The sequence below is a fragment of the Cervus elaphus genome, chromosome 14 (genome assembly GCF_910594005.1).
Source record: "Cervus elaphus chromosome 14, mCerEla1.1, whole genome shotgun sequence".
Classification (NCBI taxonomy): domain Eukaryota; kingdom Metazoa; phylum Chordata; class Mammalia; order Artiodactyla; family Cervidae; genus Cervus; species Cervus elaphus.
The window spans coordinates 59,891,625-59,915,928 of record NC_057828.1 but is presented as its reverse complement, the minus strand read 5'-3'; the positions used below and the strand labels follow the sequence as shown (position 1 = coordinate 59,915,928).

Here is a 24,304-nt window from a genome sequence, read left to right as displayed (position 1 = left end):
AGGGCAAATGAAAAGAAGTTCCACTTCACCCAGAAGGTATGATTCATAGGGAACTTATTTTCCAGTGTGTGGTACAATCAGAAAATATAGATGCAGTAAAGAAAAAAGATACTGAAAATTTTGTGAATGAAAGAGACATAGTTGCTAAGGAGTTGAGATCAGCTTTTAAGGCTGATGTCAGAGTGGGTATAGGCTCCTGACAGAATTGTCTTCCAGTTCTGTGCCTTTCTGGCCACAATTTTAGAGCTGGATGAGAAACTATCAGCTCTCCCCAAGTTCTTGTCTTTGTGTCCTGACTGAAGTCTAAGCATCCACTCATTTCACTTACCATCACTTGTGTTCACATTTTAACGGCTTGTTGTGAAACATATCTGTATTCCTTTAGAGCGTGCTCTTGCAGAAACAAGCAGGAAACCCAGCACCTTTTTTTGGTTATGCAAAACTCCACTAGCATTGTTTTAGTTGCATCTTCTAATTAATGGGCTAGTGCTACTAAGTAGAGAATAGACATGTCAGTGCCACCTGTTAATTTCCTGATCTTTGGTTCTGGTAGGGTATGGAGGAGAACTAACCATAGGAGGTCACCTTGCAGTGGAAATATGTATGGAGCACAACTTAAAATTAAAAAATAAACTCTAGAAGAAATGTAATGTCCTTTAGGATATGGAAACCAAGGGCAGAAAACCAAAAGAAAGGGGGCAAGGGAGATGTATGAGCAAGTAGGATCAGAAGAAATTATTCTTATAATAAAAGCTATATGTTAGGATCTTTCATAGGGAGGAGGCCGGGAAGTTTGGTGTTTCAGAGCTCAGACTCTGGAGCTACACAGCCTGTTTGAACCTAGTCTCTTCCACTTGCTAAATGTATGATGCTAGGCAAGTTACTTTACCTTTCTGTACCTCAGCCCTCTCACCTGTAATTGTTCTCCAACTCATAATTGCTCTGAAGATGAAATGAATTAATATATTCCAAAACCCTTAGGTAGCACCTGACATACATACTTCAAAGGCATTAACTATATTGTATATTCTGTTAATAGACAATCTGGGGACTGATGCTTTTTCATGTACCCAGATAATGCTTTCCCACTCTTGACTTGATCAAGGTCAAGAAAAGAGAATATATAGACAGGTTATCAAGTCCTCTTCATGTGTCAGCCCTCCCCATTTTTAAGACCGTGTGGATAATAACAAGAACACCACCTCACTTCTCTCCTACCGCAGTGGTCAAGGGGGGCAAGAGTTGGAGTCAATTTGTTGGCCTGCATGTTGATGATCCTGCACTGGCCCTGTCTCTTATCCAGTGACAAGTGGAAAGGGTAAGGGTTCGGAAAGAGTGTGTTCCCTTCCTAGAGCCACAAGGCCAAAGTCATGACCAGTTACCTAACCTATTGTGTCTCACTTCCCTAAACCGGGGGTGATATTAATAATAGTACCTGCATTTCACCTGTCGAATAGCTTAATGAGAATGTATGTGTTTAGCCCATTACCTAGCATAGAGCTAGTGCTCAGTGTAAGTTAGCTGTTGTGAAAAATAGTAATAATTATCCATTGTCATACTTTGTCTTGTTAGCTTCAGCCTGATCATCACATCACTGAGAACTTTACGAACACTAAACTTGGCCTGTGCAAAGCATGAATGAATGTAAACTCTTGTAGCAGGGGTAGGAAAAAAGAGGAAACCATCCTTGGCTCCATGATGTGCATATGATTATCTGAACCCAGAGGTTCAAACATGCACTCACAGAGCAGTGTCTGGCACAGACAGGAGCTGGAGGGACACAGGAGGTGTGAGGGGTGGTGCTGTTGACCAATGCAAAGTGGCAGACCTGTTTTCTCAAATACACCCCTTGTGAGGAATACATGGCTCCTGCTTTTCACTGTCAGTCCCATGATGGGTATTTTTGGGGGGACTGTAGAGGAGGGAGGGCTGTAGAATTAAGGTGGAGTAGGGAGAGAGCTTGGAGAAGGGAATGGCAACCCATTCCAGTATTGTTGCCTCGGAAATCCCATGGACAGAAGAACCTAGCAGGGTATAGTCCATGGGGTCGCAAAGAGTCAGACACGACACTCACACATACACACACACACACACACACACAGGAAGAGGGCTATAATAAAGAAAGAGGAGAAAAGTGGAAAGATGTCAGCAATTGGTACTGTCAATACTTTATTCCCAGCTGAGCAGCAACATATTTTAGCAGTCAAGTGCCCTTGTATTTTCTTTAAATCATTATCTTTCATCCAGCAGAGACTAGATGGCTAGATTAATATTTCCCTGGAGAGATCTGTCAGGTTATTTAGAGGTCATCTTGACCTCTTTTGTAAGGAACATTCACACAATAGCCTGCAGAAATGGGCCCAAGATAGTGTCTAATGTCTTTAGACCAGTAGCTAGAATCCAGGAAGAAGCAGATCTGGGGGCATCTGTCACAGGGAAATCATATCAGATTGTCATGTGATTTGTATACTTGTACGAATTGGTTAATAACTCAATTTCATTCCCAGGTCTATAAGCCCAAACTCTTCAAACTCCTGACGGTATTTATTATTGATGTGTATCTTCCGTATATCTAATTCATTAAGCTGACATACAAGCACAGTGGTTCATGATTTCTCAGTAAAATCAGCATTGCTTTGGTAGACAGAACAGGTTGGTAGAAAGAGCACTGTGGGAGTCAGAAAGCTGGATTTGAGCCTTTTTGTCTCTGTCACTTTACCGCTAATCCTTGAGATCATCAGTTACCCTCTTTGGCCCTCAGTCCTAATTCTGTAAAACTCACTGCCGCAGAGGACTGATGAATGAACAGAGAAGCGGCCTTATAAGAAAGGTCTTTTTAAGTTGAAACACAGTGGTATAATAGGAATTTTCCATGTGCCGTAGAATGCTGTCCCACTCCCCTTTCTTGGGTTGAAAAACACAACAGAGACGCAGAAGACTGCTACCACTTCTCAGCTTCACTTCATAGGAACTGATGATTCAGCCCCTAGTATGGTGATTGCAGATTGAAGGAAGATAAAAAATAAAATCAGAGAATCTCAGCTATTCTGACCCCTCTTTTCTGTAGGAGAAAGCGGTTTGGAGAAAAAAGCTTAGACAGATGACTGGCCGACTGTCTAAGGCTCCCTGACTGTATGTGTGCAAGAAGGCAGTGCTCAAGGTCAGCCAGGTGAGCTCACAGGTCTGTAGGAATGGGGTAGAAAGCTCTGTCTCCCATGTATTACGTTAACCTTAAAAATGCATTCATTCCAACATACAGTGTGTATAGACAAATACTGTTTGATTGCACTTATACAAGACACCTAGAATAATCAAATTCAGGGTCAGAAAGTACATATAGATGCCCAGGGGCAGAGGAGTGTTTAAGGGGGTGAAGAGGGGGAGTGGGAAGTTAGTGTTTAATGGGGACAAGTTTCAGTTTAGGAAGGTGAAAAATTTGAGAGGTGGATGATGATGAGAGTTACACAAAAATGTGAATGTACTTAGTGCCCCTGAACTGGACAGATACACATGGTTAAAATAGTATGTTTTATCTTATGTGGCATTTATCACAATAAAAAAAAATTTAAAAAAGAAAGCTTTGTCCCCCAAGGAGAAAATAAGGATAGAAGGATCCCCTTGAGTGCAGTTCAGTTCAGTTCAGTTCAGTCACTCAGTTGTGTCCCATTCTTTGCGACCCCAAGGACTGAAGCATGCCAGGCTTCCCTGTCCATCACCAACTCCCAAAGTTTACTCAAACTCATGTCCATTGAGTTGGTGATGCCATCCAACCATCTCATCCTCTGTCGTCTCCCTCTCTTCCTGCCTTCAATCTTTCCCAGCATCAAGGTCTTTTCTAGTGAGTCAGTTCTTTGCATCAGGTGGTCAAAGTCTTGGAGTTTCAGCTTTAGCGTCAGTCCTTCCAATGAATATTCAGGATTGATCTCCTTTAGGATGGACTGGTTTGATCTTCTTGCAGTCCAAGGGCCTCTCAAGAGTCTTCTCCAACACCGCAGTTCAAAAGCATCAACTCTTCAGTGCTCAGCTCTCTTTAGAGTCTCCAGCTCTTACATCCATACATGACTACTATAAACACCATCACTTTGACTAGATGGACCTTTGTTGGTAAAGTAATATCTCTGCTTTTTAATATGCTGTCTAGGTTGGTCATAACTTTTCTTCCAAGGAGCAAGCGTCTTTTAATTTAATTGCTGCAGTCACCATTGGCAGTGATTTTGGAGCCCAAGGAAATAAAGTCTGTCACTGGTTCCATTGCTTCCCCATCTATTTTCCATGAAGTGATGGGACCAGATGCCATGATCTTAGTTTTCTGAATTTTGAGTTTTAAGCCAACTTTTTCACTCTCTTCTTTCACGTTCATCAAGAGGCTCTTTAGTTCTTCTTCGCTTTCTACCATAAGGGTGGTATCATCTGCGTATCTGAGTTTATTGATATTTCTCCTGGCAATCTTGATTCCAGCTTGTGCTTCATCCATCCCAGTGTTTCTCATGATGTACTCTGCATATAAGTTAAATAAGCAGGGTGACAATATACAGCCGTGACAGACTTCTTTCCCAATTTGGAACCAGTCTGTTGTTCCATGTCCAGTTCTAACTGTTGCTTCTTGACCTGCATACAGATTTCTCAGGAGGAAAGTAAGGTGGTCTGGTATTCCCATTTCTTGAAGAATTTTCCACAGTTTGTTGTGATCCATACAGTCAAAGGCTTTGGCATAGTCAATAAAGCAGAAATAGATGTTTTTCTGGATATCTCTTGCTTTTTCGATGAGCCAACAGATGTTGGCAGTTTGATCTCTGGTTCCTCTGCCTTTTCTAAATCCAGCTTGAGTTCATGTACTGTTGAAGCCTGGCTTGGAGAATTTTGAGCATTACTTTACTAGTGTGTGAGATGAGCAATTGTGTGGTTTTTTGGGATTGGGATGAAAACTGACCTTTTTCAGTGTGGCCACTGCTGAGTTTTCCAAATTTGCTTGTATAATGAGTGCAGCACTTTCACAGCATCATCTTTTAGAATTTGAAATAGCTCAACTGGAATTCCATCACCTCTACAAGCTTTGTTCATAGTGATGCTTTCTAAGGCCCACTTGACTTTGCATTCCAGGATGTCTGGCTCTAGGTGAGTGATCACACCATCATGATTATCTGGGTCGTGAAGATCTTTTTTGTATAGTTCTTCTGTGTATTCTTGACACCTCTTCTTAATATCTTCTGCTTCTGTTAGGTCTGTACCATTTCTGTCCCTTATTGTGCCCATCTTTGCATGAAATGTTCTCTTGGTATCTCTAATTTTCTTGAAGAGATCTCTAGTCTTTCCCATTCTATTGTTTTCCTCTGCTTCTTTGCATTGATCATGGAGGAAGGCTTTCTCATCTCTCCTTGCTTTTCTTTGGCATTCTGCATTCAAATGGGTATATCTTTCCTTTTCTCCTTTGCCTTTTGCTTCTCTTCTTTTCTCAGCTATTTTTAAGGCCTCCTCAGGCAACCATTTTGCCTTTTTGCATATCTTTTTCTTGGGGATGATCTTGATCACTGCCTCCTGTACAATGTCACGAACTTCTGTCCATAGTTCTTCAGGTACTCTGTCTAATTCAGGGAATGTCTTAGAGGCTGAATGAAGCCTAGTTCTTGTTAAAAAAAAAAAAAATGGGTGTCACTGAGGATTTTGTGTCCAGGAATCCACAGGGTCAGTTACTGAGTGTTTTGCCTTATAGCAAGTTCAGGGGATTTGACTGAGCTTGGGCCATGGATAGCTTGGGCATCCATGGGCATGGATAGCTTGACATCATCTGTGAAAGCCCCAGTGGCCAGATCTTACAGCAGACAGTGTAAGTGAGATTTCATCAGAGATATCTAAGGAATGTTCAGTTTTTTAAGGAGCATTAGAGAGATATACAAGTATGACTTGGCCAAGTTCCTCACTGGAACTGAGCTGATTCTTAATGGTCCCTGGGCTTAGGAAGACTTTCAAGCAGCTTATAACAGTTTAAGTTACCCTTGGCTTAACTCTCTAAATGATTATTCCTCAAGCTTGGAATTTCTATGAGTGATACCAACAGTGAAAACAAAAAACACAGTATTAATAATGACAATATTGATGTTGTTGGATATTCATTGTATGCCACATATTGCTAAGCACTTTACTTCTATTATCTTGGGTTGAGATGTGTAAACACCCTCCTCCAACAACACAAGAGACAATTCTACACATGGACACCACCAGATAGTCAATACTGAAATCAGACTGATTATATTCTTTGCAGCCAAAGATGGAGAAGCTCTATACAGTCAGCAAAAACAAGACAGGGAGCTGACTGTGGCTCAGATCATGAATTCCTTATTGCCAAATTCAGACTTAAATTGAAGAAAGTAGAGAAAACCACTAGACCATTCAGGTATGACCTAAATCAAATCCCTTACAATTATAAAGTGGAAGTGACAAACAGATTCAAGGGATTAAGTCTGATAGACAGTGCGCCTGAAGAACTATGGACAGAGGTTTGTAACATTGTACAGGAGGCAGTGATCAGAACCATCCCCAAGAAAAAGAAATGCAAAGAGGCAAAGTGGTTGTCTGAGGAGGCCTTGCAAATAGCTGAGAAAAGAAGAGAAGTGAAAGGCAAAAGAGAAAAGGAAAGATACATCCATCTGAATGCAGAGTTCCAAAGAATAGCAAAGAGAGATAAGAAAGCCTTCCTAAGTGATCAATGAAAAGAGATAGAGGGAAATAATAGAATAGGAAAGACTAGAGATCTCTTCAAGAAAATTAGAGATACCAAGGGAACATTTTGTGCAAAGATGGACATAATAAAGAACAGAAATGGTACAGACCTAACAAAAGCAGAAGATATTAAGAAGAGGTGGCAAGAAAACACGGAATTGTACAAAAAAGATCTTCATGACCCAGTTAGCCACAATGGTGTGATCACTCACCTGGAGCCAGACATCCTGGAATGCAAGGTCAGGTGGGCCTTGGGTAGCATCACTTTGAACAAAGCTCATGGGGTTGACAGAATTCCAGCTGAGCTATTTCAAATCCTAAAAGATAATGCTGTGAAAGTGCTGCACTCAATATACCAGCAAATTTGGAAAATTCAGCAGTGGCCACAGGACTGGAAAAGGTCAGTTTTCATTCCAGTCCCAAAGAAAGGCAATGCCAAAGAATGTTCAAACTACTGCACAATTGCACTCATTCTCCAAGCTATGCTTCAACAGAACAGATAACTTCAAAAAGATGTTCAAGCTGGGTTTAGAAAAGGCTGAGATGCCAGAGATCGAATTGCCAACATCCATTGGAAAAGAAAGAAAAAGCAAGAGAATTCCAGAAAAACATCTACTTCTGCTTCATTAACTATGCTAAAGCCTTTGACTGGTGGATCACAACAAACTGAAAAATTCTTAAAGTGATGGGAACACCAGACCACCTTATCTGCCTCCAGAGAAATTTGTATGCAGGTCAAGAACCAACAGTTAGAACCAGAGATGGAACAATAGACTGGTTGAAAATTGGGAAAGGGGTATGTCAAGGCTGTATAATGTCACACTGCTTATTTAACTTATATGCAGAGTACATCATGAGAAACACTGGGCTGGATGAAGCACAAGCTGGAATCAAGATTGCCGGGAGAAATATCAATAACTTCAGATATGTAGATGATACCACCCTTATGGCAGAAAGTGAAGAGGAACTAAAGAGCATCTTGATGAAAGTGAAAGAGGAGAGTGAAAAAGCTGGCTTGAAATTCAACATTTAAAAAACTAAGACCATGGCGTCTGGTCCCCTCACTTCATTGCAAATAGATGAGGAAACAATGGAAACAGTGACAGATTTTATCCTCTTAGGCTTCAAAATCACTGCAGATGGCAACTGCAGCCATGAAATTAAGACAGTTGCTTCTTGGAAGAAAAGCTGTGAAAAACCTAGACAGCATATTAAAAAGCAGAGACATTACTTCACTGCCAAAGTTCATCTCGTCAAAGCTGTGGTTTTTCCACTAGTCATGAATGGATGTGAGAGATGAACTATAAAGAAAGCTGACCACCAAAAAATTGATGCTTTTGAACTGTGATGTTGGAAAAGACTCTTGAGAGTCCCTTGGACTGCAAGGAGATCCAACCAGTCCATCCGAAAAGAAATCTGTCCTGAATATTCATTGGAAGGACTGATGCTGAAACTGAAACTCCAATACTTTGGCCACCTGATGTGAAGCACTGACTTGTTAGAAAAGACCCTGATGCTGGGAAAGTTGAAAGCAGGAGGAGAAGGAGACGACAGAGGATGAGATGGTTGGATGCCATCACCGACTCGATACACATGAGTTTGAGTAAGCTCTCGGAGTTGGTGATGGACAGGGAAGCCTGGCAGTCCATGGGGTCACAAAGAGTCGGACACGACTGAGCGACTGAACTGCCTGAGATGTGTAAAATGAGAGAATATGGACTGAAGTAGTGGAAGAAAACCGTAGCTTGAAGCCAAAAGACATAGGAATTTTCCCCCCTAACTTTAGTGTTTATAACTGGGTGAACTTGGTCAAGTAGGTTGACTTTTCTGGAGCTCCTTGTTTGTAAAATGGGACTATAAATACCCACATTAAAGCATCGTTAAAGATTAAATTAGCTCGTGAATGTTGAAAGGGCTTCTTTGCAGAGCCAGCTCATAATAGGTACATCATTGCTTGTTGGGTTGAATCACAGATGATAAGAACAGAAATACAAGTGTATGAAAACTAATTAGCAATGGAAATGAATCAAGACAGTTTAGGAGAAGCAGAGGGCTAGTCTCCTTATGTAAGTCATGTGCAGGTGATATTGTATCATTATCGTTCTCTTTTCCAATCCGTTTTATAAGGTGAGAGCTAGTGAGGGAACGTCACTGTTCTAGATCAGAGAGTTATAGCAAATACTAAACTCTTTGTCAATAAAAGACTGGAATACAAGAGGGAGGACTAATAGTGAACAGAGCTCTCACTGGATCTACCAGACAGTTTCCTTGCAATCACCCTGTATCCAGTGTCCTGGTTTTCCCAAAGCCATATGTCCATATTGCGTTCAATGCCACACTGCAGCCAAGTGGCCCTCAAGGACTTGCAAAGCTCAAATCAGAATTCTGATTTTGAGACTGCAGGCTTCAAAATGACTTATTCTCATTACAATGTACAAAATGATCCATAAATATGTATTTTAATACTACAGAGTTTAAATATTATTACACATCTTACTTGATGTCAGATTTTGTTAAATGTGTGCCGTTATCTCAATTTACAAAGGTCAGTCAGATGGCAGTGGAGAACAGAACTAGATATATTTAAAAATCTTTTTACCCGAACATCTGTAGCCCAGATAACCCTGCCTTTTTCAAAGAGCTTTGGGCTTTTTTTTCCCCTTTCAAATGAGACTTTAATGAGTATCATGTGGATAAACTCTTTGCAGAGGTTTGAAAAGATCCAGAGAAACACCGTTGTAGGAACAAGCAAAGCATTTTGGATGAAATCATAAGCCATTTGAATGTCTCCTCATCTCTCTGGTTGTGTCAGAACCTTTTGGCCACATTTTCCCCCCACATGAATGTTTTCATCTTCATGGCTAGGTAAATAGAATGTTCGAAGAGTTGCTCAATTGCTATTCATGCCAGCACACAGTAGCACAGAGTGACCTACTTCCAGCAGCATGCATAGAAAGCTTCGCTGCTTTCCATCAAGTCCGATTTACAAAACCACCTCCACTTTCTGCAGCTTCTGCCCCATCCACCACCAGAAACAACACACTATATGAGCCCTTATTTCTCTCTCTCATCACTCCTTCTTTCCATATCTGTTTATTTTAGTCCATTGTAAACCTCTCCAGAAAACAGAGAAGTGGATCGGTAAGCAGGTTTTAAGGAAGCTGATATTTCTGATTTTTAGAATATAGCTCTATAAAGGGCTATCGGTGAGGCTGCAGAGAGAGATCACATGGAATTTTCTTATTTAGATTACCCTTGTCCACATAAACATGGAAAGTAAAAAGTCATTGGAGACCCTTTGTTGACATCTGGATGCTAGATGATTCTTTCTTATTGGGGGGCCGCTGATTGGAGTTCCCTCTAGGTCACTATAGTTCCCTATAGGTCCCTGTCTTGAGTTTCAGTGTAACCAGTCTATAAACTGATAGGCTGGCCTAAGCCGGAAGCATCCCAAAGCCCAAGAGGAAAGTCTGATTTGGAAAAACTTCCAGAGACGTTTATCCAGTTGGCATGCATAAATTTACTCAGCCTGCACCTGATTTGGGGTGTGACTGGAGCCAGTGTCATTGAATACCACGGTTAGAGCTGGGGGGGTGGGGGGGGTTGGTCCTCAGAGACCTACTCTCATCATTTGAAGATGAGAAAAGTGGGCTCTGGGGAAATTACAGCAACCTGATTCTCCTGTGTCCCCCACCCCCACCCCAGTGCAAAGCTCTCTTTAACCTGCCATTCCATTTCTCATCACAGGATCATTAATGATTTGAGGCTGTCTTATTTTTGCCATTGAGAGCAAATGTCACCAAGCAGAGGAAATAGAAATTCAATTATCTCTCTCATGGTCAGAAGTGGAAATTTCTATTCCAAATCTCAGAAAGTCAAATAGATTCCAGTTACTTGAAAAAGGAACATCTTGTTCTTCTGTTGGGCGAGAGATTCTTAAATTTTAAGCCATTTTGCAGTGAAGCTTTTGCTCACATAGTTGTGTGTGGGGGCAGAGGAGTGAGAATGAGATAATAAGCAGCAGCTCCATGGTCGACTGTGAGTTGAATAGAAGAACCACAAAGAGAGTTCCATTCCCACTGTGTTCTGGACATCTTTACAAAAGAATTACCTGGCTATGTTATCTCTCACTTGATTGTTCACTTAGCCAGGCCTATGTAGGCACAAACTTTAGGCAGATCATTGGTGTTCCTGGCATCCGTGCTGGTGGATTTTTTTAGACCTAGTAGGGCACCTTATTGTATGTGGCTGTCTCTCTGGGATGTGGGATTGCATCACTTCAGAACTCCATACCAGATGGTTCCGGCAGCGAGAGGTGTGGAGACCCAGCCAACTCAACCCATGGGACATCGTTTCTCTGGCTGGTCTCCTGCCCTCACTTCTCCTGATTTTGTCCTTTCTCTCTGCATCCCTCTCCTCTGCCTGATTTTCATCTGTCCCTTATCTTTCTTCACAGATGGCCAGGACACTAATGTGCTGCTCTCATTATGTTTGTGGAACAAGTTGGGGTCTTTAGAGGCTGCTGTTCCAGAAGCAATAAAGACTTGGGTCACGTTTGATACCAGAGTAAAGATTTACAGGATAATTAGTGATCCTCTGCTGTTATTAACCCCTGACCTTTAGCAGGTTATTTTCTTACAGAGGTGTTGAAAGTTACTGCCACTGTTAACAGTTTTAGTCAGAAGACCATAACAAGACCATGTGGGAAACTTAGACCTACCATTAATATCTTTCAAACTCTGAAGTGGGGGGTGGGGGCGATTAAAAAAAGAATGAAAGAAAAGAGTGTCATTCTATCACAGGCCTACCTTTGGTCGCCTTAATGTTAGTTACTGATGGACAAGATCCACTTGTTATCCTTAGTTTGGGATAATTAGCTTATCACCACTAAAGTTCTGAGCTTAATCCTTGTAGCAGAGAAAAACTCAGAATGGTAGCATAGATAGCAGAGGTTGGACGGGTGGCTAGATTCTATTTTTAGAGATGTTCCCTTTCCCTTGTAATTCTTTCATAAAGAATATGAGGCTCTTCACAATACCACACTTAATAGAATTGAAAAAACAACCAAGCAAAACTAATAACCCATAGACACTCCCCCTCCAATCCCCTAATGGCAGGGAATTTCATGGTTGTGCATTTTATTTGTCTTCCAATTGATCCAGCTCTTTTCTAACTCTGCTCTGGGGAGCCCCTTCCAAAGCCATATTAGATTTGGTTTGGAGGCAAGGTTTTTAAGATTAACAGTGATTTTAAAAATCCTGATCTAAGCAAAGTCTTCTAATAGTCATGGCCATCAGGGGGTATCACCCTCAATCTTGAAAGACTGCAGGGTCAGTTCATCAGGTGCCATTAACAAGAAGCTAAGAATGGACAAGTTAACGCTTCCTTCTGGCTTGACCTCAACACCTGAGCCACCTCATTACTACTCAGCTGGATTTAGCGTGAAGCTCGGCCTTGCCAGGAGAGGAAAAGGGGACCCAGCATGCCAGGTCTGTTCTAAGCCACTCTAAGTTATTCAGTGAATTTAAGGATCTTTGAGAATTTCCCAAGTTCAAATCCACATTTGACTTTAAATTGCCAGATTCTTTGAAAGAGGACATCATGCATCTGGTCCTCGATGAAGTTGTCCTTTGGGTAGATTCTGATACTCTGATGTGATGCTTCGTCTTAGCAGATCAGTTCAGGGACTCTCAGTGTGAAGCAATGCCTAAAGAAGGACCAGGGATTTCTGCAGCGGGTTTTGGGTGTCCTAAGCTAACCCCTCAGAAAGACAGTGCTGCAAGCTGACAGCATGCAGGCTAACATTAGAACAATGACTAAGGCCGATTTAAAAGTGAGTTCATCTCACTCTCCTCCTCTCTGCCTTTGCCCATCCCAGGTTATTCTGTAGTGTGATTCTCCTTGCCCAAGATCCCATCTTCCTGGTTCTCTATTTCGTGCAGAAGCTCCAAGGTTTCTTTCTTAGAATGTACATATTTATATCAGCCTGGATGAGAACCTTTCTTACCAACCTGAGGTCCACTCCGAAGATGAACCTGACCCCTAAAGACTCCGATCGCATCATCCCTAACGTGTCCACTGTATGCTCAAGAGAAAGGGGAGAGGTAGAGTGAGGTTAGACTGGAGTGAAGATTTGACATTGCTTGGGACATTGAAATCATTGTCTTTTAAGGTGCTCACATGAAGCACACCCTTTGGATTTAGAATTGTGGAGTGGCAACTTACAAAATGATCTTAAAATTCATCAACAACTCCTCCGTATACAGAGAAGAAAACCCAAAGCCTGGTGTCTCATTTAAGGTTCCTCCTGACCGAGGTCTCTTAGTATTGTGGTCTCTGCAGAATAGAGGATCAGAGTTACAGTGAGACTGTGACCGAGTCTCATCTGTCTGCTGCTCTTTCTGTTCTTCATATCTATAATCATGACTTTATTCATCCTTCTGTTTAATAAAGCCATGGGTGACTTTGCATTAGCGCTCAACTCCTTAAACTGGCATTCACAACTTTTACAGTTGACACCAATCTGGCTTTTCAGCCCCAGTCCTCCACGACTGCTCTGCATGTCTTCACTCTGCAGCATAACCAGACCTCCCGCACTCTGCAAGCATGCATCACCTGCTGTTCTTTATACACACTGTTTTCTTCATCTCGAATTGCCTCCCAACACTTCTTCCCATTTTATCCCTTCCCAAGGGAACAGGCCTAGCCAAGTTCCACCCTCTCACCCAGCACTGCTGTTACTGTTTAGAGTACTTATTCGTGGCTCTGTCTTCAGTTTCTTACTAGACCAACACCTCCTTGAGAGTAGAAAACCTGTAGGACAATGTGCTAAATGTGGTAAATAGAGTGGACTTTCCAGGTGGCTCAGTGGTAAAGAATCCGCCTGCCAGTGGAAGAGATGTGGGTTTCATTCCTGGGTCGGGAAGATCCCCTGGAGGAGGAAATGGCAACCCACTCCAGTATTCTTGCCTGGGAAATCTCATGGGCAGAGAAACCTGGCAGGGGACAGTCCATGGGATCACAGAGGCAGACACGGCTGAGCGACTAAACAACAATAACAGAGTGTGTTCCAAGGATCTTTGTTGAATACAAGAATAAATGGCATCCTGGTTTCTGTGTATTTCAGGCATTCAGAAATTTTGGAAGTGCTAAGATACATAAGGTTTATGGAGGGGAAGCTTGGAAGGACTGAAATGCTAAAAGTGAGAGCAGTCCTATCTCTCTGGAGATCTCAGCCCCACAGTATGATAAATGGCCATGGTGGTACCTTGAGATGACAGTGCAGGCTTTTCTTGGCACTTGTTTTATTCAGTGCATCGGCAAAGATTCTTTTGGAGCCTCATCCACAGCCCTAAGGAGGCCTTGGACTAAAGTAACTATTTGATCACTTCCCATATTTGCTGCTTCAGAATCCCAGGTCAGTTTTGCATTGGTCAAACAATTTCTGAGCATTTATTGTTCTTGAGCCATTTTGCTGACATCTAGACCAATGTGATTACACTGATGTTCCAAGACTCTGATCTCAGCCCCCCTGTGATGAAATTCACAAGACATTTACTGTCCCTGTGTGGTTTTTCTTCGGTTAACCCAGGCCAGATAGAGCATAAGTAAATAAATTCCTGGTTTATCATTTTAGCTCTCCCATGCCAGATGTTGCTAGGAGAGGTGGGAAAAAGCCAAGGAGGAACCTATCATTCTGTAATTATGTTTAATCTAAAAAATGACAGGTGCCTTCACTGGCAGGTATGGTAACTTCCTTCTTTCACCCTTTGCCCTCTATGATGGTTCTGGTCTGGACAGAAACAGAATATAATTTTCCAAAGGAATTTGGCATCAACAACTCATAGATAGGTTCAGAGGGCTGGACTGGAAGCCAAGGCTGGAGATTCTGTGTTCTCAGCCCACCTCCCCATATACCCACTGCACCTGTTCCTTCCTTGTTACCATCACCCCTAGAATCTTGAAGCAGAACTCCTTCCTTCTCAAAAACAGTCTTGGCTGCCTCTGGGTGCAGGGTTTCTTCTGGGCTGATGAAAAGTTTCTAGATTAGAGTGGTGATGGTTGCACAACTTTGTGAATATGCTAAAACCCACTGAATTGTATATATTTGAGAGGGTGAATTTTATGGTTTGTGAATTATATTTCAATTGTAAAAGAACTCATGGAATACAGACTTTGTGCAAAGAATTAAAGTACCACAGCACAAAAACTCCTAAAACACCCCATGGACTTTAAACTCAATTGCTTCCTCCTTTATGCATGTTCGAAGGTCATGTCTGATGCGTGTGTTGGAGGTTGAGGGGATCTGATAGATGTTCCTTCATCTGTCTTAGTCCCTGTTCTGTGTCAGGCTGGGGTGACTTTGGTCTGGGTATTTACTTGTCTTTGCTTCCACTGTTAAAACAGAGCTAATGAGCCTGACCTCCTTGATGAGGGTCTCCTGGGAAATGAAAAGCCAGTTTGTTGAGTGCTTTAGAGGTATCAGGTGCTGGATTCCTCTTGAATAGTTACAGGAAGGGCTAAAGAGGCACCCGGCATGTGCAGAATAAATTTCAAGGTGGTTTAGAGCAAGTGCAGGCAAGAGGCTGAGTGTGTGTTGCTCTAGATGATTTACTTAGGCCATTAAGTGCTCTATTAGGAGCTGTTGCTACTTGTAATTTTTTTAATTTAAACTTTTTATTTTATATTGGAGTAGAGCTCATTAACAATGTTTTGATAGTTTCAGGTGCATCACAAAGCGACCCAGCCATACATGTACATGTATCTATCCTCCCCCAAACTCCCTCCCCATCCAGACTGCCACATAACATTGAACAGATTTCCCTGTGCTATACAGTAGGATCTTATTGGTTATCCATTTTAAATAGAGCCGTGTGTACATGCCTATCCCTGCCTGTGACTTTTATGTCTGTGGTGAGGGGGAGATAGAGTTTGGTTTCTACCGCAGCTGCAAGAAACAGACCTGGGAGGGGGAAGAGTGTCTCCCAGGAGGAATCTTCCAGTGCTTTGATGTGGAGGCTTGATGCGTGGTTAGAAAGTGTAAGTGCTGGGGAGTGGGGTTTGTGATTACAGGGCTTGTGATGAAACATGGTGTGGTAGCCACAGGTCTACCCAGGCACCCACGGAGGTGTGCCCAAGGGTTTCTGTTTACCGGGAAATCTTAAAAAACCCTTAGAGGAGAGGTGGACTTGGGAAGCCCGCGTCACTTCCTCACTTGACAAATGGAGCTGTGCCCCGGGGAAGGCGGGGCTGGGCTGCAGGGCGTGTTGCATCCTCACCCCTCTGCCCACCGCAGTGTCCTTGATGCTTGTGCCAGTCACTTCGGGTCATAGACAGCTGACCAGCCCAACAGGACACCTGAGTCCTTCAGATAATTAGGGAGAGAGGCTGAGGATGAAGGAGACTCTGAGCACCTCTGCTGCACCCTTACCCTCCTGCAGAGTTTCTCGTCTCTGGTCTGCAGGGTGGCAGGATGGACTGGTCAGCAGTCTCCTCTCTTTGGCGCCAGGGACCAGTCTCGTGAGACAGTTTTTCCATGGACGAGGTGGGGGTGCCAAGTAGGGAGGTGGGGAGGGGATGATTCAGGCGTACTGTGAGCGATGGGGAGTGATGAGGAGCGGCAGCTGGAGCTTTGCTCCCTTGCGCACCACTCACCTCCCGCAGTAGACACCGGTACTGGCCCGCGGCCCCAAGGCTGTGAACCCCTGAGCCAGAGAATCATTGCAGTGTCTTTCAGAGACAGGCCTGGGGATCATGAGTCCCTCTCACTTACCTTTCATGAGAGGACTAGCCAATATTTCTCCTCTTCCTTCTCCGTATTCTCCTATCAATGTCTGCATGTCCATTCCCCACATCTCTGTCTACTTAACAAAGTCCACCCTTCAAGGCCCAGCACCATAACATCTCCTGGCAAGACCGCTTTCCTTCCATCGTCCACGCTCTATCCAAGCAAGATTACTCTTTCCTTCTGTCTCCACAAAGCTTTTATGCATGTGGTATAACATGACACAGTCACTCACAGTGGGTTGCTTTGGAGAACTTGTCGAGGATTTCATTCAGTTTAGTCTCTGGGTGCCTAGAAGAGTGCCAGTGCATACACAGTACATATCCAATGTATGTAGGTTAAATAAATTAAAGAATAAATATATAAGTAAATAAATACAGCAGAACATCATTTGTACACTCCCACAAATAGTGAAAGATATTTATAAACTCGATAAATATTTTAAATTGCTTTCCTCTTTATGATTGTGGTACTTGATGAGAATACTCTTCTAAATGGATCTTATTAAATCTTTTTTATGTATATTGAATTTTTTGGTCAAAGGTGATAAATTTTGGGAGAAGCCATGCCTTTCAAAAAAAAATGAAAATTTTAAAGCATGCTTTGCCAAGTATGTTCAGCAGAATATTAGTTTTCAAGGATGATAGTAGTTGTTAAGGAAAAAAAAATGGTGTTAGGGCCAAATGAAGCTCAAGAATGCTGGGTTAATCACGTCCTTGCTATAGTGGGATGTCTCAAAACTTTGATACAATACTGCTTAGGAATATTAGAGGAAGGGACACATAGCAATATACTTCTGCAGCACAGCTGAGCTCCTATTGTGCAGACTGCATAACAGGTTTGCGTATATTGGTATTCATTGTTGGTGTTATTTCAGTGCCTGCATCTAGAGCTCAGAAAGCAGATGAGCACTTAAGTCTGTGATAAGGGCCCACTTCTTCATCACCCTCTCATGTACATCACCTTTGCTCTGCAAAAATGAAGAGAAAAATTAAAGGGAATTAAAACATTACCTGCCAAAAGCCAGTATCAGACATCTCCAGTGGACTAAGCAGCAAACGATGGTGGTTTTAGAAATAACCTGCCAGCTCCAGTTGCTCTGCAGTAACTTCCCAGGACACTTCTATAAGTGCCAGTTCTCTGCACAGTAATTACTAACTCTTTCCTTGGTAGATTCACTGGTGTCTAAGAGTAATTGCTAGGGAACTCACACTTTCAAATTTATAAGAGGCAAACAACCTTCTGTTTACCTCAGTGGGTCATCAGGGTATTCAAACTGTGCTGAGTAAAGGATGCTGTTGATCATAGAAATGTGGTGAAAAACTTGAATTTTTACCTTTGTATTTTTCTCAATGGGCGGGAGCCTGGGCCATTTGTTTATGGTGCAAAGATTGATGGGGGATTAATTCTGTTCTTCTTAGGGCTTCTTCCCCTCCTTGAGATTTGGAGCAGCAGTAAGCCTGATTCAACTGTAGTTACAAACCCTTTGTTGTCTTCAGCGGACACTGGCTAATCAGAGGCAGTGTCTTAAAAGAAGATAAAACCGTAGAATTGGACTGGTCCACTTGGAATTCTGACCTGTGCCTTTGGTGTCTGTGCTCTAGAGATCTCAGGGAACACGGAGGACATCCCTCTGGTGCGCTGGAGGCAGCAGTGGCTGGAGAATGGCACTTTACTTTTTCACATCCACCACCAAGATGGGGCCCCAAGCCTCCCTGGGCAAGACCCAACTGAAGAACCCCAGCATGAATCAGCAGAAGAGGAGCTGAGAATCCTGCACATCTCAGTCATGGTAAGAGCAGTGCAACCATAGCCTCTCAGGCTCTACTGCCTCGACCTTAGGAACCTGGGTACCACAGCCCTGGCGGACCCATCTCCACAATCTCATCATTGATCTTGTTCATAAGTTGATTTCTCATTTATGGGAAATGTCTCCACCTGTGGTGTAAGTAAAAATTGCAGTTATTTCCACAGCACCACTCCCTGACGGCTCTCTAGGAACATGCCCAGATAGGGAGTAACTTTTACAAATCAGAGACAACCTCAGATGGGGGCATTGGATTGTCTTAGAAAGGGATTATTCAGTTAGATCAGAATATCTAATAATCGTTTCTCCATGAATGTTTGCTGAGTGACTGGATTGCCCAATCTGCTAGCTGCTACTGAGCAAGGCGTCTTCTCCCAGCTGGGAGAAATTTAGTCCTGGCTTTCTCTCCTCTTACAGTAAAGGACATGCCAATAAATGGAGCCTTGCCTCTCCCACTAGTCTGGCTCAGAAACATCCCATCAGCATCCCTTCTGAAAATTAGAGAATTTTCTCTAACATTCTAGAAACTTATGTTTTAAAATCTCACTAGACAGACAGTAAGTGCTACAGTGGCAGGCATGGGTTTTGTTTGATATTGTTTTGTTCATTGGTATATCTTCAACACCTGGACTAGTGCATTCACATAGTTAATACTAAATAATTATTTGTGGAATAAATGAATGTGTTTCCCAGTAGAAACGAAAAATGCCTGACTCACTCAATAATTTTATTAGTAAAATCAATACATCACCTGCTCCAAGGGTAGCCTGAAAGCAAGCTGAGACTTGACTGATTATCTTTGTATGGGAGAGGATGGGCTCTTTCAAACCAAATGAGGTCTTGGTCTAAACTGTAATTAATCTATTACTCTTATGCCATCACTATGTGCTATTTAGTTTTGTATATTAGATTGGGGAAAACTGAGCACATTTTAGTTATATTAGAATTTCCATTATCTAACTGTTTGGCATGGAAGATATCCCCATAAAATCTCAGAATGCAAGTCTTCCGTTTCTCCCTCAGCCAGTGTCTCCAGGAATGACTTATTTGATAGATTACTTGTATATGTATAAGCTGCTCTTATTTGTTGAAACTATGTGGTTGAGAAAAGAGTCTTTCAATAGCAAATGGTCAACTTCAGATATGCCAGAAAGTGAGTGGGTAAGTGAGATTACTGTGCTAATTGAGGTTTACAACATAAGGGTCTGTACCTCCTTCATTAAAGGCCAGGGTTTCTTCTCTCAAGGAAGCTTGTTTTCTTCAGTGTAGCTTGTACTTTCCAGATTGTGGTAAGAACGGGCAGATCGTCAGTATCATCCCGGGCATTGACTAGGGGGACAGAGGTGGGAGCCACATTGTTTTTGTATTTATCATATGGTCTGATTGAAAAGAAAAGCACAACAGTGGACTTCCCACCAGCCATCCACATCCTCCCATCAGTGTGGGAAGTGGTCTTTGTCTTGGATAGTTTTTGTTTGGTTTCTTTTGGTCCAAGACCGTTTCAAAGAACACCACAAAAATGTTTAGGGTGAAGAGAACTGTAAAGAGATTCCCAGGAATTCATGTTGGATGTGGTTGTGTCTGAAAGAAAGACCCAAAGTATGAGCTTAGGACGGATGAGGTGTCAGAAGGTGTGTTTCGTGGGGGTCGGGGGAGTGCTGTGAGCTTCTGAGGGAAGACAGACTGAAGCTTGCCCTGGCTGCCACATCCTATCTTCACCACAGCAAGGACCCTGCCTTCTATCTACAGAATGAGATGCTCCGATAGGTTCTCTAGAGAAGTGTGAGTGTGTAGATGCATATGTGTGCACATATTTATGGGGATGGGGGGCTGATCAAGGATGCCAAATAATTTGAGGAAATAGATGGTGTCCTTAAAATGTAATAACCCTTAGGAAAAGTCCTGTATTGCTAATGCTTTTTGTTGAGTTTTCCTGGACAGAAATTAATGGACAGTGGAGAAGGAATTGGAAAGAGAACAAAAATCAACCTTAAACCTGGGACTCGAAGCTCTTTCCTTCATATGCTATTGCTTACCCATGACAGACCAACAGTGATGTTCAGCTTTCCAAATAAAATGAGAGCGATTACTCCTTCAGCTTGACTTTAGTTTATGCCATGTTATTTTCAACTAAACTGGAGCGGGCAGAGGTTATAAGGGCTTGGGCAAAGCATGAGGGTGGGCAAGTCTTGCATGTGTCTCCGACTTGCCCTCGGATGTGGATGGACCCACACCTCCATGGAAAATTCAGGAAAGCCTATGACTTCGGCAGGAGCCCAGGGCTCCACAGGCAAACCAAAGACATAAGTACTGCCTCCCATCCGTGCAGAGACGATGTGGTCAGTGGACCCTCCCGCAGCCCCTCTTCCCCTCCCACCTTCCTCCAGCCCTATTCCATCCACCCTCAGACTCTGCCTCTCCTATCCTTTACATTCTATTCTAGAAACAGTTTCAAAGTCGGAAGTTGTGTATCTGCCCTCAGCTTAGAAATCAAGCCTGAGGGTATCCTGTTTGAAGATGTCGTTCCCAGAGTCTCTGAAGGTTTCTTCTTAAGAGACTCAGGAACTGGTAGACTTGATCTGATACTCTATGCGGTATCCTTTGGAAGTAAGTAGGCAGCCATTTGAGGCTCCTTGCATGACAGCAGTATACGCGTTAGAAGGTAGCAAAGTCCTTTGACTAGTAACAGTGTTGGGCAGCGAAATGCACTTAAATGAAATCTTATTACCCAAACCCTGTTAGTTATGAAATAACAATAGCAGGGCTATTTTTCATTAACTGTAACGATCAATACTGATGAGGTTTTCAGTTGGATCCAAATAGCATAATTCAAAAAAGAGAAAAGTTAAGGTTATTATTCAAAACATGAATATACCCAACCTTTTCTCTCTTGTTAAGAAAATGTACACATAAAAGCTTTGCTGATAATCCTAAATATTTCCGATATGTGCAGATGGAATTAATGGTTTTGTGAACACCTTAAAGTTTACATTTCTTTCATTTTGTATTTACACTTTTCTCATCCTTATTGCCTCAGTGCAGGGACCACTGTTTATTTTTATATTTGCATTCACTGTTGGCTGTATTTTGTTTTACACACAAAATGTAAGTAATGAGAGAATAAGATGCCAAGAAAGACCCTTTTTTGTATCCTTTTGACACTGTATGGATGGGAATTGGTAACTTCCTTCTTACACTGTGCCCACTATAAGTATACCATCAGCAAAATCTTGAGCTTACAGAAAACCAATACCTCAGCTGAGAACTTGGCAATTTAAAACTTTGAAAAACCTTTTGCTTTTCTTACTTTTCAATCACATCCTAAAATTTTTGAATTATTTTTTCCAAGGAGGTACTATTTCTTCCTTACATAGAACAATTGGATTTCCCTCCAGAAATCTTATATTATTGCTTGGAGGGTCACACAATGTATTTTAACCTCTTGCATGATTCAAACTTGGCTGAAGAGATTTATTTCGAATTTAGCCAGATAATTGACACTTAAAACTACAAAAGTGCACAAGGATACTATTTTGCAAGCTCTTGAACAAGTGAAAACAAAATCAGCAAAGGTAAACTGATATGTGAGCTTAAACCAAAGTCAAGGAATTCTTCAGTTATTAGCAAATCATTTACTCCATTGAAGACCAGGTTTTAATACGAGTTTACATTAGATAGTCAGACTCTGTGAATTTAAATTTTCTGTTGTACTTTTGCTACATGTGATCTACATTTTTCTTCTTAAAGTATGCAAAATAATTTAATAGTGCATAATGTAATTTTAATGTATTATCTACATATTTCATGTTTGTAATTAAAGATGACAGTGTTAATAGACTTCCTATATGTATATGGGTTGGTTAAGTATATTTTTCACAGCAAGTAGCCTTTCAAAAATGCTTCAGTTTGATATATGTGTGTTTGTGTTTAAATGTATACATGCATATATATGATAATTCCCACCATTAGATGATATCTTTTATAGTTCACTCTTCTTAGGCACAGTTCACAACTGAGGGGAAAAAAATATTGGAGCATTTGTCTATTCCTCCTGAGGGTTTTGTGAGAAGAACCCGTCAATCAAGCCTGGGTGCTGCTCAGAACCACTAGCCCCTGTGTGGAGCCCACTGGCCAGTGTCAGCCAGTTCCTATGGCCTTCAACTGCTGGCTCGTTGGGGGTCCTCAGGCTTCTTGTTTCTGGGAGCACCAGGTGAGCCCAAGACACATGATTTTCCTCTGGGAGAAACAATTTAGAAAATAAGTTTCAGGAAGCTCCATTCTGGGAAGTCACACTTCAGGCTGAGTTAGCACGAAGCCCACAGAACACACATGTGGGGAGCCCTAGGGTTGTGTTTCCAGGACTGCAGACCACTTGTGCCAGAAGACACATTCTTGCTCCTACCTGAGCATCCTTACTCAAGTTCACTTCAGCTGTCTAGAGTCACATATTGCTTTGCTTGAAGCTCTCTTCATTTCCTTCCTCAAGCTCAACCATTTCTAGGGCAGAGAAGAGCAGTTGTAAGCATGGTCGTTGTTATGTGCCACCAAGACTGTCAGGCACTTATGAAGTGTATGTAGGCAAGGAAAACAGGGCAACATGCTTTTCCTTTCAGCACCTTTAATTTCAGCAAACCTGTTACCAAAAATTTGTTAGCAATCTCACTCATCAGAGTCACTTTTGCATCTTTCTTGTCAATTGACATTATTTGTTTAGTTGAAGAGAGCAGACCCTAATTTATCAGGGCTGGTCCTTCTGATCTTTAAGAACCAGATAGAGGAGTTAAGACAAAGAACAGAACTCGAGTAATAAATTGGAAGGTACAAAAAGACAGGTCCTGATTCAGTCCAAGGAGCTTATCTAGGGACTCAAGCCATCCATGATGGGGCTAGACTGACCTATTGGCCACACTGTCCCCCTGCTAAACCCATCTTTGTGTTCTTGGCCTCCCATTAGGAAAATGGTGGGCAGTTCCTAAAATAGCAAGACCCCTAAATAACACAAACACTTTGCTTTTTGTTTGTCTCAACAGTCTGATGTTCAAGAGCCTGGAGCTTCCCAGGTCCTTTTGAGGGCTATTCCAAGAGCTGTGGGAGAGTTGCCTTGCAAACCTCCCCCACCTGGCACCATGGTCTGGCTGAGCATCTCTTGCCAAGATGCAGTAGATGCAGGAACTTGTGAATCTGTTAGCCATTGCAGTTGATCAGCTATCCATCTTGCTGGCTATCCTCCCCCATTCCTGTAGAGTGGGAACTGGGGTATAGTGGAAAGAAACCCTACATTTAGTTGGAAGATGGTCTTCAGATCCTGGCTTTACCATTTCATGTAACCTGCTATCCTTTGGGGAAGCTTCATGACCTCATCTGTGACATGAATGTATTGATTAAACTTTTTAGCTTTAAAGAATGAAGATCTACTCAGATCATCTCCGTAATGAAGTTTTATTATAGAAATTCATAGGGAGGTAAGGGAGACAGGAATCTTCTGATATTTAAAAAAAAAATCTTAAAAGCAAAATTTCATGAAACCTGGGACTGGTGGGTTGAGCAGGATCCAAGTCATCTTGTGAGCCCCCAGCCTCCGCACTTTGTGTTTTGGCTTTTTGCACCTGTTTCTGTTGCTCCTGTGGCCACGAATGGGAAACTTTGAACAGTCTACACTGTAAATGTCCCCATTTTGATGCCTTTATTAAATGTTCATACTCTACATTTACTCATTAGGTCACCTCACTTTAGACCTTGCCTGACTCCCCTCAGCTTTACAAGATTCGTTTTATTCCTGGGCTGCCAGCTTCCCCACTTTCCGCCACTCTTATTCTAATTCAGGGAAACAGGTGGATGCACCTCACTAGTTACTGTAGTTCCTGTATCTTCAGAGACTTTCCTGTCAAATAGCCCATAGGTGGATGCAACCTTAACAAACCTCCTTCTGTTGGCTGTTATTATGAAGAGGTTGGCTTAGGTGACACAGAAAATGGTGGACTTCTGCTCCAGATACA

General features: G+C 42.2%; 1 protein-coding gene across 2 annotated transcripts in view; it reads left to right on the top strand.

Moving 5' to 3' along the window:
* The window catches only part of ASTN1 (astrotactin 1), a 343,197-nt gene that overhangs the window by 105,608 nt on the left and 213,285 nt on the right, over positions 1 to 24,304 (top strand). For both annotated transcript variants that reach the window (XM_043924291.1, XM_043924289.1), the window contains exon 2: positions 18,106 to 18,293. In XM_043924291.1, coding sequence (XP_043780226.1) covers positions 18,106 to 18,293 — 188 coding nt within the window. The remainder of the gene's footprint in view (positions 1 to 18,105; positions 18,294 to 24,304) is intronic.